Raw genomic sequence first — 16,666 nt, forward strand, 5'->3', positions numbered from 1 at the left:
TCTCTCACTGAACTCTATGAGGGTTAGAAGTGCTAAGGCTGCAGTCCATTGGTATTTACTAGGAGTAGTAAACGTTTTGAGGTCAAGAGTGGATAATGTGATTTCACTAGATATAGAAATATTAGGTATAGATCTCAGAAGAGCATAAAACATAAGCAAACTGTACATATGATTATTAATATAGAATTTGTTCTAAAGAGAATGTTTTGCGGTCAACAATGTGTTTTTACACTAGATATAGATATGTTAGATATAGTTCTCATGAGAGCATAAAATATAAGTAAATTGTACATATGATTATTAATATAGACTGCAAGTTAATTAATCGGTCTAAGGTTTTTCTTTTTGATATCAAAACCGGGGATATATATGCCCTGGATGTTTCTTTGCACAAAGAGAAGGGTGTAAATCCAATAGTAAAACAACTCCTAACATCTCTAAGAATGTTAAATTCCAAAATTTATGCCTGTTCAAACCTTTCCAGAATTTCTGGATAATTTCTCAGAAACGGAGTGATAGGGTGGTGGTTGTTGTTGTTGTTGTTGTTGTTGTTGTTGAGTGTTTGCAGGTTTCCAGAGATAACAACCGGAGAGAATAACAGACACTTTGCTGCAGTTTCTAGTTAAGGTCCCTTTATCCGTAGCGATTTGTATAAGCAAAACTTGTATACCTCTTTCTTTCGGATGAATGGAGTATATAGACGAAAGTCACAGGTCCTACTCTCTATCTGGGTATAGAGATCCAGTTCAAAAATTGTTATCCATACGCTAGTATTTCCCTTCTTCGGAAATATTAGCGTATGAATAACAATTTTTGAACTAGATCTCTATACCCAGATAGAGAGTAGGACCTGTGACTCTCGTCTACATATTCCATTCATCCGATTGCAAGGGAAGTCCCCATGTTTCTGGTTCCGGAAACTCGGACCTATGTTGCCGCACCACAGTTCGTGTGGTACATCTTCCCGAAGGGCGCAAGTTGATGACGTAACATCCGCGATGCTACGGTCGCGACTGTGACCGGAGAAAAGCAGATTACTGGTTTCTTCCAACTCTGTGATTCTATGAATTGTAGTTGGTACATCATTGCAATACATGGGCATTGACTTTTGCACAGTAAAACGCTGCATTACATAGTTGTCGGTCCTTTCTCCAGTTGTAATTATTGCTAATATTATTTATCACCATCACTTTTAGATGACATTTGTATTAAATACCTATTTTAAAGCATCCACAGCTTCAAGTTTCCCTCGCAAATCACTTTTTAAACACATCTGGATAGTTCTTTTTCCCACTCTTGTAATGTGTTTTTGTTCTCTTTGAATTGTATGATAGAATGGCACTTTGGCTGCTTAAGTCTTTTTTCTCTCTGCCATTTTAAAAGGCTGCGACACAAATTAGAAATCAGATTGTGACATAAATTAGAAATTAGAACGTAGACCACTAATAAATAACCCAGATATTATTAATGCCAGAGGCGGGTGGTTAAAAAATAATAAAGCCAAGTAAACAGAAGCTGCATCCTTTTAATATAAAAACTGGGAAGGGGGGGGTGCGTTCTCTATTAAAAGCATACGATTTACAATTCCAGGACAAGACATGCTTTTGCTACAGATAGTACTCAGTGGGATAATATTCATCAACAGACCCCTCATTTGCCAAAACCGACGTATTAAAATTTATAGCGTGGGACAGATTTACAAGGCTGTCATTCCGCACCCTTTTTCTATCAATGGCAAAAGAAGAGAAAGAAAGAGAAAGAGACAAAAAAGTGTTGGCACCAGAAAGTGCCATGAACTTTGTCCGGCAATTAATTTCGGGTGGCAAACAGATTTCATTCCTTGCAGTTCAAAATCCCGATGAATAATCCTTGCCAGTCATTCAGTGATCACCGTCTAAGCATTTCTTATCAATAACTTGGTCCAGCCAAAGTTTACCTTTCCTGAGAGCTCTTTTCCTTGCCGGGTTTCTCTGCCATTTGAAATCATCGGCCCCAAGTGCAAGTTTTTTGGGTGAAACCGGTGACTCGCTTTGCTGGGCGAGTCATTCTGAAGAATCGCTGCCGGGCGATGAGTCTTGGTTGGGTTTTTTTGTCTATTAAAAAGGTTACGGGCTTTCCTGAGCTGTTACAACTCCAGCTAAACTACATTAGCTTAAAGTAACAACACCCCCAAAAACTTACTTCTTAAAAGGCAAAATTTACCAGTTGCAGAGCGAGCCTCCGATTTAAAGCATGGCACCCTCCAGTTCTTCATTTGCAAAACAAGTACGAAATGGTCTGTTTTACAGCTCTTGCATTTTCCAAAGACTCTTGAAGTACCTAGTACTTCAGATTTGTGATTTTAATTTCCTTGCTGATTTCCCCCCCTCTCTTAAAGATTTTATGTATTTATGCACAACACAAAATGCTTGTATATGCATCAAGATATGGATTGGCTGTCCTAAACGGATCACTGGGTCCATACTGAATTTAGGAGAGAAAGGAGGAGGGTTTGTAATTTTAAACTAACATATCTGTGTTATCAAGTATTTACAGTGACATCAGAGATTTACATTTTAATGTTCTGGTTTTAATCTCTTGGGAGGGGAAAAACAATATTCCCCGATTTTGGAAAACAGTTTGTCAACCATATTCTGTGGCGACTCTAGACATTACCCATCATTTACTGCCTTAAAGGAGAAAATAATCTATGATGTTCTTTGGGCTTGTTTGGTTTCCTTTCTTCTTCTCCTTCCCCTTCTCCTCCTCCTTCCCCTCTAAAAAAAACCCTTATCATGCTTTTATCAGTTAACTGAATTTCTCATTTTATTTACTGATTCTGCTTTCATTTTAACATTATTTTCTTATCCTCCAAAGACTAGAGGTGTGTTTTTCAGGCACTCTGATGTAGGACATCAACAGTTCCCTCCCCAGTGTGCCAGGGATAGGTATCACATTTGTGTCCATGCTACAATTCTTTCTTTCTTTGCCTCCTTCCTTTCTTCCTTCTTGGAAACTCTCTGTGGACCACCAGTCCACCAGCACCACTCCCAGATACCAGGGTAGCATATTTATGTCCAAACTACAACCCTTCCTTCCTTCCTTCCTTCCTTCCTTCCGTCCATCTGTCCTTCCTACCCTCCCTCCCTCCTTTCCTGGAAACTCTGTTGACCACCAGCACCAGCCCTGGGACCACCAGGGATGGGTACTATATTTATGTCCATGCTACAACACGTTCTTTCTTTCCTTTTTTCTTTGCTTCCTTTCTGGAAACTCTCTGTAGACCACCATGGGACCACCGGGGATGGGTACCATATTTATGTCCATGCGACAATTCTTTCCTTCTTTGCCTTCTTCCTGTAAAGTCTCTGTGAGCTACCAGTCCACTAGTGCCAGTCCCAGAACCACTAAGCATGGGTACCACATGTGTATCCATGCTACAATTCCTTCCTTCCTTCCTTCCTTCCCGGAAACTCTCCCTCAACCACCCATCTACCAGCACCAGTCCCAGGACCACCAAGGATGGGTCCTATATTTGTGCCCATGGTACAACTCCTTCCTTCCTTCCTGGAAACTCTATGTGGACCACCAGTCCACCAGCACCAGTCTTGAGACCACCAGGGATGGGTACCAGATTTGTACCCATGCTACAACTGTTTCTTTCTTTGCCTCCTTCCTTTCTTCCTTCTTGGAAACACTCTGTGGACCACCAGTCCCAGGACCACCAGTTGTGTCCATCCTACAACTCTTTCCTTCTTCCTTCCATCCTTTCTGGACACTCTGTGTGGACCATCAGTCCACCAGTCCCAGGACCACCAGGGATGGGTCCCATATTTGTGTTCATATACAACTCCTTCCTTCCTTCCTTCCTTCCTTCCTGGAAACTATTTCTGGCCCACCAGTCCACCAGAACCAGTCCTGGGACCACCAGTTTGACCATCATTGGTATAGATGGCTATGCATTAGGTATTTAGTCTGGCACCAGATCTAGTGAGGGATGGCGGATGGAGAAATGGTGTCTCCTTGCCTCTCCACCCCTCAATAAAAGCTTCCATGGAAAGTGTACATCAATTATTTGCCATTTTCAGAAGCCAGGTAGTTATTTTTGCACAGAGATAAAGCTCTCTCTCTGCTTTCTACACCCTTCTTAGGAAGCCAGAGGTCTTTCTCTTTCTTTATCTCTCTATCTGGGAAAGTTTATTTTATCAGTTCCTTATTGCTTGGGGGAGAGCAAGGTCTACGGTGGCAGTTTCTCTCTCTCTCCAAAGACACTGATCATAAAGCACAAAATGTTTTAAGGGGCGAAGATGTACAGGACTTTCCTTTTGTCCCTTGTTCATTGCCTTTCTCCTTTTTCCTTTATTCGAATTGCCAGGCTTTGAACGGGGAGGTGCCTTGGTGGAATTGGCTAATAATGCCTTCTCCTGTGGACCAAGGGTGGGAAGGATGACGCAGGAATTGCCCGAATAAGGACTTGGTTGGAGCTGGGCCTGCCCCTTTTCAAGTCACAGGAGGAGAAGGCAAGGGGGGGGCCCTGGGCAGCTCCTTTTTAAAAACTGGGGCGAATGACACAAGCCCAAGTCATTTCCTTCCTGATCGGTTCAAACCAGTTCTTACAGGAACCCTGGGTGATAAATTGCTGGGACTTCTCAGAAGTCACTCTGCTGAACTCTGGGCACTGCCGGGTTGGACAGAGCCTCCTCCGATCAGCCTTGGCTTGGCAGGAAGGACAGGCAGCAGATAGACTCAGTCAGGCTTCTCGCTTCAGGCTGCTGATGCTGATGCTCCTCTGATCTGGCTCACTGGCTGCCAAAAAGCAGTTCCATTTCCCCCCTATTTTTTCTGCCCCTTTCCTTTCCTATCCTATCCTTTCCTTTTCTGACCCAGCAGAGTGGCTTAGCCTAGATTCTCTTTCCTTTCCTTTCCTGACCCAGCAAAGTGGCTTAGCCTCGATCCCCTTTCCTTTCCTTTCCTTTCCTAGCCTATCCTTTCCTTTCCTTTCCTGACCCAGCAGAGTGGCATAGCCTAGATTCTCTTTCCTTTCCTTTCCTTTCTATTCCTGACCCAGCAGAGTGGGTTAGCCTCGATCTTCTTTCCTTTCCTTTCCTTTCCCTTCCTTTCCTTTCCTTTCCTTTCCTTTCCTTTCCTTTCCTTTCCCTTCCTTTTATTAACTTTACTTTACTTTATTTACTGACCCAGCAGAGTGGATTAGCCTTGATCCTCTTTCTTTCTCCTTCTTCTCCTTCTCCTTCTCCTTCCCTTCCCTTCCCTCCCTTCCTTCCTCCCTTCCTTCCTTCCCAAAGCAGAAGAAACCAAAAGCACATGCTTATTTTCTCCCCTTTGTGGTTTCCCTCCACATGGCACCTCATAGGGACTGAGGGTTTTCCCTCCTTATTATTTTTGTAGAGTTATTTTAATTTTGGTGTTAAGGTGTTTCCATCTCTCTCTCTCTCCCCCATCCTTAAATCGTCTTTCTTGTGTTTTTTCCCCTCCTTCCTTTCTTCCCTCTCTGAACATCTGTTGCACTCTTTGGGGGTCCGGCTTGGCTTCAGTGCTGTCCCCAGCGTAGGTCCGTCCCTTCAGAAGCCCTTTCAAGAATATTTGGAAGCTCAGCGGATGAAGCTCCACCATCGAGCAGATGGAGCTCCCCAGGTAAGACATGCTTTGCCTTTTCCCCCTTCTCCCAAATGTCCTCATGTCCTGCACTTCACCCCTCTTTTGTCAAACGCTTTTTGAGTTCCTCCAGCTTGCAAACTCTCTGAACAGAAAGCAGGTCTCATTTGCATCAAGAGAGCATGTGGCACCTTTTGCATTGAATGGATTTATTGCAGCACGGACTTTCCCACAAAAGCGCATGCTGCAATAAATGGTTAATCTCGAAGCTGCCACATTGCAAAGCAGCGTGTCCTTTTTGACAACTTACTTCTCTCAGTTGCTGGAAGATAGTTGGGCTAAAAAAAGAAATGCTACCTGAAAAGCTAGACAAGGATGACTTTAGACAGTGATTCCCAAACTTGGGTTCTCCAGATGTTTTGAACTTCAGCTCCCAGAATTCTTGACCATTGACCAGGGTGGCTGGGGCTTCTGGGAGCTGAAGTCCAAAACACTTGGAGAAGCAAAGTTTGGGAATCCCTGCTTTACAGTATTCAAAGAAAGCAACCCATTCCTTACAGTGGAACTGGATGAATGTAAAGCTTTAAATATAGCCATTGTCTTTTTCTTATAAGGTGGAGGGGAATATTGTAAGTGCAAAAATGTAGAAAACCCCCAAATCTTCCAAACTCTGCATGCATTTAAAAGTCCTGGGTTGATTTGCTATCTTTGAATCCTTTTCTTACCTCTCCCACCTTAATTCATTTGAGAAACATGGGTAAGCACCCAGTAAGCATAAGAAAATGGGAACTGGATCTCAGAGAGTGGGAAGGAAGGGAGATTTGCCAGTCTCTGCTGCCCTCCATTGACCCAAAGGGAAGCGGATGCCCAAAATACCAGGCAAGCTCCCCTTTCAAACTCCTCTTCCAGCAAACGGTGATAATAACCGTCAACACCCACCCTCTGCGTGATAATAACCGTCACCACCCACCCTCTGCGTCAGTTGCGGGTTGCACAACCCAATGCCAACTGGAAGAGGCTGCCAACGAAAAGTCCCAAAGAGGGTTCCCCTTTCTGCAAAGCCCCGCCATTTATTTATTTGTCCTGCATGTGAACTGTTGGAAGCTAATGCCAGAAACAGCAGCAAGGCTGGGCTGGGGAAAGGGAGGCAGAGTGACAGCTTGCCCTGAATTATTCACCCCTTCTGTCCAAATAAGATAGGAGAAAACTCTCTTTGTGAAGCAGAAAAAGATAAAGATTGTTGAGGCACTTGGAAGACTGGCAAAAGTTTTCTGCAGCGCAAGCTTTTGATGCACATCGGATTTCGCAGGCTGCGATGCACAAATGCTTAGCGCCAAAGGGAACTTGTGAGTCTTGAGACCCCTCCACAAGACTTTTTGTTGTCTCTTCGGCAACAAAAACGACTATACCCCAACACACACACACACACCACACACCCTGCCTTGACATAGCTTAACCAAGCTATAATCCTCAAAGGCCAAGAAAGAGAGATCTGCCATGGTTTTGCACTGGCTTCCGTTACAAAGCTTGCGGCAATGTGAGGTTTTTCAAATCTGCAATTTACAAACCTGAGGTGTCGCTCAACACTGAGGACAAAACCTTCCTTTCCATGCTCAAAGTCCAGATTCCGACATTGTCCACTTTAAAAAAGGGTCAAGCTGAGAGTGTGAGAAGAAAGGTCCTTGTCCTGAGAGTTGGGGAAAGATATAGCCATGTTAATCTGTAGAATAGTATCTAGACAGATCTTGTAGCACCATTGAGACTAACTAAAGAAAGAAGCTGGCAGCATGAGCTTTCATAGACAGTCTACGAAAGTCTGTGAAAGCTCATGTTGCCAACTTCTTTCTTTAGTTAGTCTCAAAGGTGCTACAAGATCTCTCTCCTTGAGGAACACCGGAGGCAACCAATGTACCAAGGCTTGAAAAAGTTGCAGACTAGGCTGGGTTGAAGATTCTTGGGATTGTAATCCAAAACATTATTTTCCAAGCCAGTTAGGGATGTTTTTCCATCAGTGTTGCCTGCCCTGGATGGCCAAAGCTGAGACAGAGGAGAGTCTTTACCATCCATTGCCAACTGATCTTCATGCACAGAGATGCCAGGGGTTTTTCCATGTGCTTCAAGACAAAATTAAAAATGGAAACTTAGGCTCTACTTCTGTGCTATAAACTCCGCTCTCTAATCCCATTCTCCCTGTATCCAATAAGATAGGCCCAGTTTGTAATATGTCCCTAAAGTCAATGGCCAGGTCAAACGTGGAAAGGTTTTCTCCAAAATCCTCTGAGAAGTACTGGAACAGAACATTTGGGGAAGGAACATGCCTCTCTCTCTGTGTTAACTCTTCCTTTTCAGCATGCAAAGCTTTGATCCAGAGCGTTCCGCCTAATGTTAATGAATTCTGTCTCTTCCTCTCTTTTTGTGCCTTTTCCAGGGTGAAAACTGGCTCTCTTGGACTTTTGAAAAGTTGGTCATTGTCATGGTGTGCTATTTCATCTTGTCCATTATCAACTCCATGGCCCAGAGTTACGCCAAGCGCCTCCAGCAGCAGACGTATTCGGAGGAGAAAACCAAATGAGTTTAACGGAGGAGGGGAAAGGGGGAGACGGACCCCAGTTTTCATTGGGATGACCAGCTTTGCATTACAAACACACACACAAAAAATGGCATTATTTGAACAAGTGGGAGGGAAGGGAGGGACGGGAGGTGTTTCTTGCCCTTTGGATTCCTACGGTCATTTTTAAAACGTAGTAACTCTGCCATTAGTTAAACGATTCTCATCGACTGCCGTTTGTACGTAAAAAGGTAATGTCCGTGCTCTTTGTTTAAACGTCATCCGGGTTGAACGGGTGCCAAGCTCCCGTTTTAACGTAGGTGCTTTCCACTGAAGTTACTACTTCCTAAATCGCTGGTTTGTTTTTATTTTTTAAATCCGGTCAGAGCAACTTTATTTAGTCAACGTACAACCCTGGGTACCACTCGGTTTAACGTTCACGGGTGGCAGGGACACCTTTTCCCGAACTGCATAGGCCCACCTTGGTTTTAACAGGTATAGCCTTAGACTGGCCCTCATTTTGATATCTAAAAGTACTTGAAAATATTCAATTTCTCAATTTTACCTTTCATTTTGAGATGTATACAGCAGACAAATACAGGACAGGTGGGTATAGAAATGTTAAAATATCGTAACGGTTGGAAAGCAGGGAGACAAGGCGGTATCTGGCTGCTCAGCATTCTGGTTTTCTTTAAGTCTGTATATTTAGAATGATGGTAAGGCGGTAAATACATACATACATATGTATATAATCTATAAAATCATCTTGGATCATTCCAGACATTCTCGTCTTGGTCTTTTAAAGCAATCCCCGGTTCGTCCTTTCCTCCTCCTCCTTCACCTTTTTGTGTCCTTTCCCTTTCTTCCTCCTCCTCGGATTTTTCTCTGCGAACGTTTAGTCCCTTTCGTTGGCTGCTTTACTGCGATCTTCCAGGAGGCTTTTGTTCTTGGGTTTTGCCAGGAACGGCCCAAGGCAACAGAAAGCACAGACCCGGAAACGGTTGGGTTAGTTTTATTTATTTAACGGACGAGTCTCTCTGATCTTTAGGGGTGCGGCTTTTTGTCCTTTTTGGTTCGTGTTTTTTAATCATTAACTCTTGCCATGTTTGGTGGCATCGTTGGGAAATGCACAAGAAGACGTTTTGTAAGGTACGGGGAGAGGTACAGCGTTCAAATATATCTTTAAGATGCCTTTTTTTTTTTTTACAAGAAAAGAAAACCACAGCAGCGATTACACAACTGTGTTTCTTGGGTTCTGTTGTAACTCCTGGAGTACATTCAGCATTCATTGATAGAGCATACCCTTTGCATGCAAACAGTCATAAAAGTAATCAAGGAAAGAGACCTATCTGAAACCCTGAAGGATCAATGTAAATATTACTTTGTGAAGTCGAAGGCTTTCATGGCCAGCATCCATAGTGTTTTGTGGGTTTGGGGGGCTATCTGGCCATATTCTAGAAGAGTTTATTCCTGACGTTTGATGCCAGATGCTGGCGAAACATCAAGAATAAACTCTTCTAGAACATGGTCACATAGCCCAAAAACCCCACAAAAATACTATATTACTTTGCTAGTTGGATGCTAGTGGTTAGACTCACAATAACCCAGCTTACCTGTTCCTGTTTAAAGCAAACAACTCTTTTTGTAGTCTACAAATATTTGTCCCATGACAAAATTTGAATGTTTTTAAACGTTGCTTGTCAAAAACCATTCCGTCGGGTCTTTACTGAGACCACGAGGACTATGATCTTGCTTTATTTTTTAGTGAAGAACCAACGTCTGTTTCGCACGCAGAAGGTCCAACTTCTCTCACCATGATCTCCAGGTGGGGCTTCCAAAGACCCTCTTTCCCTGGTTGCCTGGAGAGGTGTTGCTACAGGTAGCTTTCCATATATAAGAAATGAGCACTGATACTTTTCCAAAGTATATGATGTGGCTCCTTATAGAGTTACCCTCTTTCTCACCATCCCATTTTGGCGTTTGTGCAAATCGATTTAGATGCAACGCCGTACAGACTCGCATCCTCAACATTGTAATGCAGAGTCGCACCACTGTCTATTCACTGTGCCTTCTGTTTCATTGGTTTCTGAGTTTCCCAATCCCCTTAAATCCCATCTAACTAGCTTTCCCTTCTTTTCTCATAATGTAGAACCTGAGTGAGCAGTCTGCCGCTGGTTTGCCTTTTAAGCATTCTTAGAAAAGTTGCTGGGGGGAAATTTGAGAATCCCTTCCGCTCCCCAACTTCACTTGAGCATATCCCACAGTTTATCTGTAGGTTGCAAAGCAAACACCCTTCAGTAAATGTTGTGTTTCTCTCTCACACAATTCTGTTATGGAGAAAGGCCTGGACTGGCTAACCAAGGGGCCTTCCAGATGCGTTGGACTGCAACACCTATGGTCCCCCATCCCAACATGCTGGTGAGGAAGATAGGGAGGTGCAGTCCACACCGAAAGCATTTTTGCAACTTGATTTTGAGGATCCCATGTTAAGAGGGATTTGCCTTGGGATGCTGGATGGTTTTCATGCAGATGTGCATTCAATGGTCTTGTCCAGTGTGTTATGTGTGTGTGTATTTTGTGTTCACACCTGCTTGTGTCGCCCGCCTGCCTCCCGTTGTGACACCTCCATGGCTTGTACCTTTCTGTCGGATAGCTTATCAGACTGATGTTGACTGTTGGATGTCATGGCAACAACAGTCGGTAGGCTGTCTGACATTTTGGTATCTTTCATCTTGACTGTTGTCTACCCACCGTCAACCTAAACTGTCCAACGTCCGTCCGCCAGTATCTTTAAGGATGTGTTTTAGGAAACGGATCCCGCTTTTGATAGTCTTCAGTATCCCGGGATGTGTCTCGGGGAGACTGTTTTTCTTTCTTACAAGGCTCTTTCTACAGGTAGGTTTTCAGAGGAGTTGAAAAAGCTTGTGGATCCAAAATGGTGGATGTGGTTGGTTTTCAAAGCATTTTATTTTAAATGAAGAGAACTGGGGGAAGGAACAAAAACTTTGACAGCTCAGAAGCATGGGAGAAATGCTAGTTTGTGACTAAACCGACCACAAAGCTTCCTCTGGTTTGCATCGTCTCCGTTCTCCATCCCGTGAATGGAAGAGGAACTCTGTTCATGGAATGGGGACTTTCCTCCTCCTTCCTTCCTTTTGCAACCTCAAAGCAACAACTCACCCACCCCTTGAAGAAGCCAGAGTATTTTACTCTCTCACGACGCATCCTTTGGATCCAAACCTTTGTTTTTAATTTATCTTAGTTCCAAGGAACTTAATTTCTCTTTCTCTCTCTCCTCCGTGTTTGTGCAGTCAGTTCTCCATCCTAGTTGAATGCATCACGTCTCCTTTGACCAAGGCATTGGCCTGGCCTGTGTTGGATCTCACTAGCCTTTTGCCCCTGATGCTTTCTTAAATTGTCACTTGTGTGTTGAGGATTGTTGTACGTTGATGGTTGTTGGGCACGTTGCCACTCACCCTAGTATAGTGAACCCAGATTTACTAAGGTGGATTGACCCTGCTGGCCCTAGCATCATGTTTGGGTACAGAGTTAACGTTGTGTCGCAAAATTTATACTAACCGTGCCTATTTGTTTGTGGTTCTGAAATCTCCCACGGTGGTTGTTTTTGACACGTTTGACCTGTTTCGTTCATTTCTGTGGCTGAAAACCAGACCTTTCTTCTCTGTTATCATTCAATAAAAGGACACTGAGTGACATCTATAAAGTCTTGGGGTTCGTGGTACCTTTGCAAACTGGATCTACATGTTGTGATGCTGGAATATTTCTCATGTTTGACAAATAATGGGACGATGAGAGAAATTTGGGGGGGTCGGGGGGAGAAGTAACCAAACAAGAAGGAGGCATTGATGCCCATTCTGCTACACACATGGAGTCTCACTTTGCTTTTCGATTTTGAAAGCACCCTTGGTGACCAGGAAAGCCATAGCAATGCATTGCTGGCTAAAGAATTAACAATGCTCTTTGGGAAGATGATGTTGGACTCTAACTCCCTTCAACCCCCAGCCAGCAGGGACTGAGGCGATGGGAAATGTAGTCCGCCAACACCCAAAGGGCCACACATTCCCATCCTCATGTCCAAACACTACATCTCAAATGTAGCAAATGCGGGGATGTGGAAATGCAGTGTTTTCTCATGGCATGTTTTCTCAACCAGCCAAGTAACACTGGCTTGCCTTTTTAAAAAATGCGGTGTCCCCAGCCCCATATTCCATGCTCTATTTATTAACTTTCCTTACACCGGGTTTATCACACCCAGATTGCCTTTGCTGATGCCAGTCGCATAAGAAGCATGCATTTTAGGGTACATGTTTTTTAAAAGCGAAACCATTGTGCGCATTATGAAACATTTTTCGTGGGCACTGTAAGGTCTTTTCGGACCTTCCTTCCGATCTCCGGTCATCGGTCTAGGACAGGATTGGCCTCTAAGAGGTATGCAATTTGGAATACCTTTAGTCAGCAGGATGATGGGAGCTGTAGTGCAGTGATGTCTGGAAGGCCACAAGTTGCCCATTCATGGTCTAGGAGAAGGCAACCGAACCTTGGCATCCACTCTGGTGAATGGTTTAGGATGGATCTAAGAAAAGGAGAATGTTACATAGCTCAAAAATGAAGGCTTCCTTAGTAGTAGTAGTAGTAGTAGTAGTAGTAATAGTAAATTTATTAGGACAAGCTTCTGTTCTTCATCCCCACCATTCTGCAGTGCATCATTTAATAGGTGCCCCAGACATTTGTCTTCGATTTGTTAAAATCTGGACTATTAAAGGATTCAGCAACTCTTTAACAGAATAATCCATCTATCAGTCTTCTGTAAGGATGTGTGTGAATACATTGTGTGTGTGTGTGTAGGTAAATTATTTTGCTAGATTGATTGTAGTATTGTTTTGTTTGATGCCGACTCTTGAGATCTGGTTTCACGTGCCTCTTTCGGGTCAAACGCAAAGATGAAATCGGAGGAGAGGGAATGTTTCTGTGTTGAGGTACAACGGGGTGAAAATGTAAAAGAGATTCCAATGTTTTTATTTTCTAATGCAAATACATGCCTTGATGTTCGGTCAAGTAATAAAGGAATACAAATTGCACATTGGGAGCACGACTGGTTATTTGGGTGCATTCTCTGCAAAATAGGTATATATAGCATACAAATACAATCCATATGAAGCATACAAATACATATGAAAACATTGTGTGTGTCTCTTGCTTGTTCAGGTTCTTACGAAACACTATTTACTAGAGTTCTGGCTTCCTGCCTTCCTAGATAAGGATATATAAATATTGTACAAGCCACAGATCCTGGTATCCGAGCTCCAAATGTCACTAAATTGGAACATCATGTATCACTTTCTGGATAGGCATAAGGTCAGACTTTGGCCGTTCTTTGGGGGAAAGTAATTCTAAATTTACATGTTAAAGTTACTTAAGATTAAATCATCAGTAAAATGAATTAGCTTGGAAGTATAGTCAGCCCTCCATATCTATGGATCCTTTCTCCACGGCTTGAAGATAATCCGAAACATACATGTAAAATTCCCAAAAGCACACCTTGATTTTGCCGTTTGCAGTCTAGAATTATAATTTGCTCAAAGAGAGTTTGTTGTTGGGTGCCTTCAAGTCGTATCCGACTTTATGGCGACCCTAAGGCGAATCACAATGTTTTCTTGGCATGCCGTCCCCTGAGGCTGAGAGTATGTGACTCGCCCAAAGCCACGCAATGGTTTCCCACGGCCGAGTCAGGATTCGAACCCTGGTCTCCAGAGTCATAGTCCCAACACCGAAACCAAAACACCACTCTGGCCGAAAGAGAGCAGCAGTATATATTTAGCGCCAATGTACAGAATATTGCGAGACCAATGTGCCTCTGACCGCAAGGGAATTGCAACCTAAAAACCTTAAGTAGGACGAAGTCACAACCGAATATAAGACACTAGAACCAAAGCAAATACAGCTATGTATGCATACATTGGTGCGGTTACAACTGAGGTTGGATATTTAAAATCCCTTCCAGCATTTCCTCGATTAAACCTAGGACATATGAGGTCAAGCATTTTGTGGCCAAAATAGCATATATATGTGTGTGTCTAGGTTGCTTGTATTAAAATAATTCACAAGGAGGTTTGGGCCTTCTGCGTCACCTTCATATATAAATATATCACATTTCTATGCGTGCCTGTCCCATATTTTCCCCTCATGAAGGGCTGAACATAGGGATGTTATGAGGTAAAGAGAAGCCCTTGTGAGAGACATCCCTTCCTCCATTTTCTGAGGGCCCTGACCACCAAAAATGGCCCTTTAGAGACCATTGTTCTGAGGGAAAGAAGCACAACATATATTACTATATACATACTATGATAGAGTAGGTAGGTAGGTAGGTGATAGATAGATCGATGGATCAATAGATAGACGTACTACATGTGTGTGTGTGTGTGTATAGTATGTATATGTATATATAGTCTATAGTGTCTATAGATATATATAGTCTCTCTCTTTATATAGTATATATACTATGTGTGTGTATATATATTTTACATATAGTGTGTGTGTGTGTGTATTTAATCCCTTGATGGATGTGTGTGTGTGTGTGTGTGTATATATATATATACACTTTCAGGGGTAGGTGTGTTGGCCATTTAACAAATGCAAACACAAATCCATCAGTGAACCCTTTATTGGCCACCCGAAATGCACAATATTGCAAGCTTTCACAACAAGTATATTATGCATTTTGGTTGTCCAATAAAGGGATCACTGATGGATTTATATCTCGAATCCCTTCTTGACCATGGAAACCTTCTTCTGGTTGACCTTTGGCAAGCCACATACTCTCAGCCTCAGGGGAAGGCCATGGCAAACCTCCTCTGAAGCAATCTTGCCAAGAAAACCCCATGATAGTGCCACCATGAGTCGGAAAAGACTTGAAGGCGCACAACAACAATGACAGCTCCATCCCTGAAGTGCCGTCCCCTTGTCTTTGCTGCCCGAGGCAGTTGCTCTTCTCTGCCTAAGAGTAGAGCCGACCCTGAATCCGAACCATGGGTGCATTTAAGCCTTGCCATACAGATTGACCATAGAAGTTGACCCCATCTTTTCTTTCTCCCTTCCATGAGCGACCGATCGTCCCTTTCTTTGAGCATCTCCCGGAGCAAGGGCCAAGAAAGCAGAGGAGAAGCACAGTGTTTTTCTTATCTGGGACGAAAGAGAGATAATCTGACCATCAACATCGGAAGGCTGATAACATTCCAGGTGCTTTCGGTGCGTGCCGGACGCCATGGTCGAAGGCCATAATAAACTCACTGCCATTCCTGAAAAGGAACTTCGCAAGGGGAAAAAAGATGGTGCCGTTTCATACTACGTGCCTTTCCTCACATCCATCCTTTACTTTGCTGGAATAAGGGATAGCAAGGTCCAGTTTCCGGCACTGAACTAATATTCTTTTATTTATGAATGAAACGAAGGGCAACCACATCTCATTCGAGTTGTCCGTACGTTTCTCTCCTTTCACATGTTTTGATTATGTCTGTTATACTTTATACGGAAGCAAACAAAACCAAAGTGGACATTGCCAGTCCATATCACAAGATCTATACAAATGGGTTAACAATACAGTTCAGGTCATCTTTATTACGGTCATAGACCCGTACAATACAGTAAAACTTACTCCTGCAATCTGTTCCCAGTCTTCATTTGGCCGCTTTGAACCACAAGACTAATGCAGAAAGATAATAATAATAATAATAATAATAATAATAATAATAATAATACTAATAATAATAGATTTATTTATATCCCGCCCAATCACAGGGAATCCAGGCGGGAAAGTATCCAACAAAATTACTAATACAAGTTAACTCATTCAGACTAATTCAAGTTAATAATAGTCTTCATTAAGCAGCTTTGAACCGCAAGACTAATGCAGAAAGTATCCAAAAAGCCACTAATACAAGTTAACTCATTCAGACTAATTAACATTAATAACAGTCTTCATTTAGCAGCTTCAAATTCTAAATCCAACTAATACAAGTTAACTCATTCAGGCTAATTAAAGTTAATAACAGTCTTTGTTTAGCAGCTTCGAACTGCAAAGGTAATGCAGAAAGTATCCAATAAAAGTCATTAATACAATATGGAAAAAGCGCAAATAACAAAAACGCCATGTCTTTACCTGAGAGGACCCCTCTCTAGGAACCTCTAGGTCCTCTGGTGCAACTCTGTGGTCAACGTCCGACAGACACTGACCATCGAACTATGCTGGAGGAGCTACAAAGGCGTAGTAGAGTATTCTCTCTAGGGATCTCTAGGTTCTCTGGTGCAACTCTGTGGTCAACGTCTGACAGACACTGACCATAGAACTGCGCTGGAGGAGCTACAAAGGCCTAGTAGAGTATTCTCTCTAGGGATCTCTAGGTTCTCTGGTGCAACTCTGTGGTCAACGTCTGACAGACACTGACCATAGAACTGCGCTGGAGGAGCTACAAAGGCCTAGTAGAGTATTCTCTCTAGGGATCTCTAGGT

At 43.0% G+C, this 16,666-nt stretch overlaps 1 protein-coding gene and 1 long non-coding RNA gene across 5 annotated transcripts in view; both read left to right on the forward strand.

Moving 5' to 3' along the window:
- Positions 1–13,239, forward strand: part of VMP1 (vacuole membrane protein 1) — a 97,331-nt gene extending 84,092 nt beyond the window's left edge. For all 3 annotated transcript variants that reach the window (XM_042442264.1, XM_042442266.1, XM_042442265.1), the window contains exons 11-12: positions 5,532–5,631; positions 8,021–13,239. In XM_042442264.1, the coding sequence (XP_042298198.1) occupies positions 5,532–5,631; positions 8,021–8,164 (244 nt within the window). In that variant the 3' untranslated portion in view covers positions 8,165–13,239. The remainder of the gene's footprint in view (positions 1–5,531; positions 5,632–8,020) is intronic.
- A 1,550-nt stretch (positions 13,240–14,789) lies between these two features.
- Positions 14,790–16,666, forward strand: part of LOC121917130 — a 9,564-nt gene continuing 7,687 nt past the window's right edge. For both annotated transcript variants that reach the window (XR_006100966.1, XR_006100965.1), the window contains exon 1: positions 14,790–15,636. This is a non-coding gene — a long non-coding RNA (uncharacterized LOC121917130). The remainder of the gene's footprint in view (positions 15,637–16,666) is intronic.

Source organism: Sceloporus undulatus, chromosome 11 (assembly GCF_019175285.1).
Source record: "Sceloporus undulatus isolate JIND9_A2432 ecotype Alabama chromosome 11, SceUnd_v1.1, whole genome shotgun sequence".
Taxonomy (NCBI): Eukaryota; Metazoa; Chordata; class Lepidosauria; order Squamata; family Phrynosomatidae; genus Sceloporus; species Sceloporus undulatus.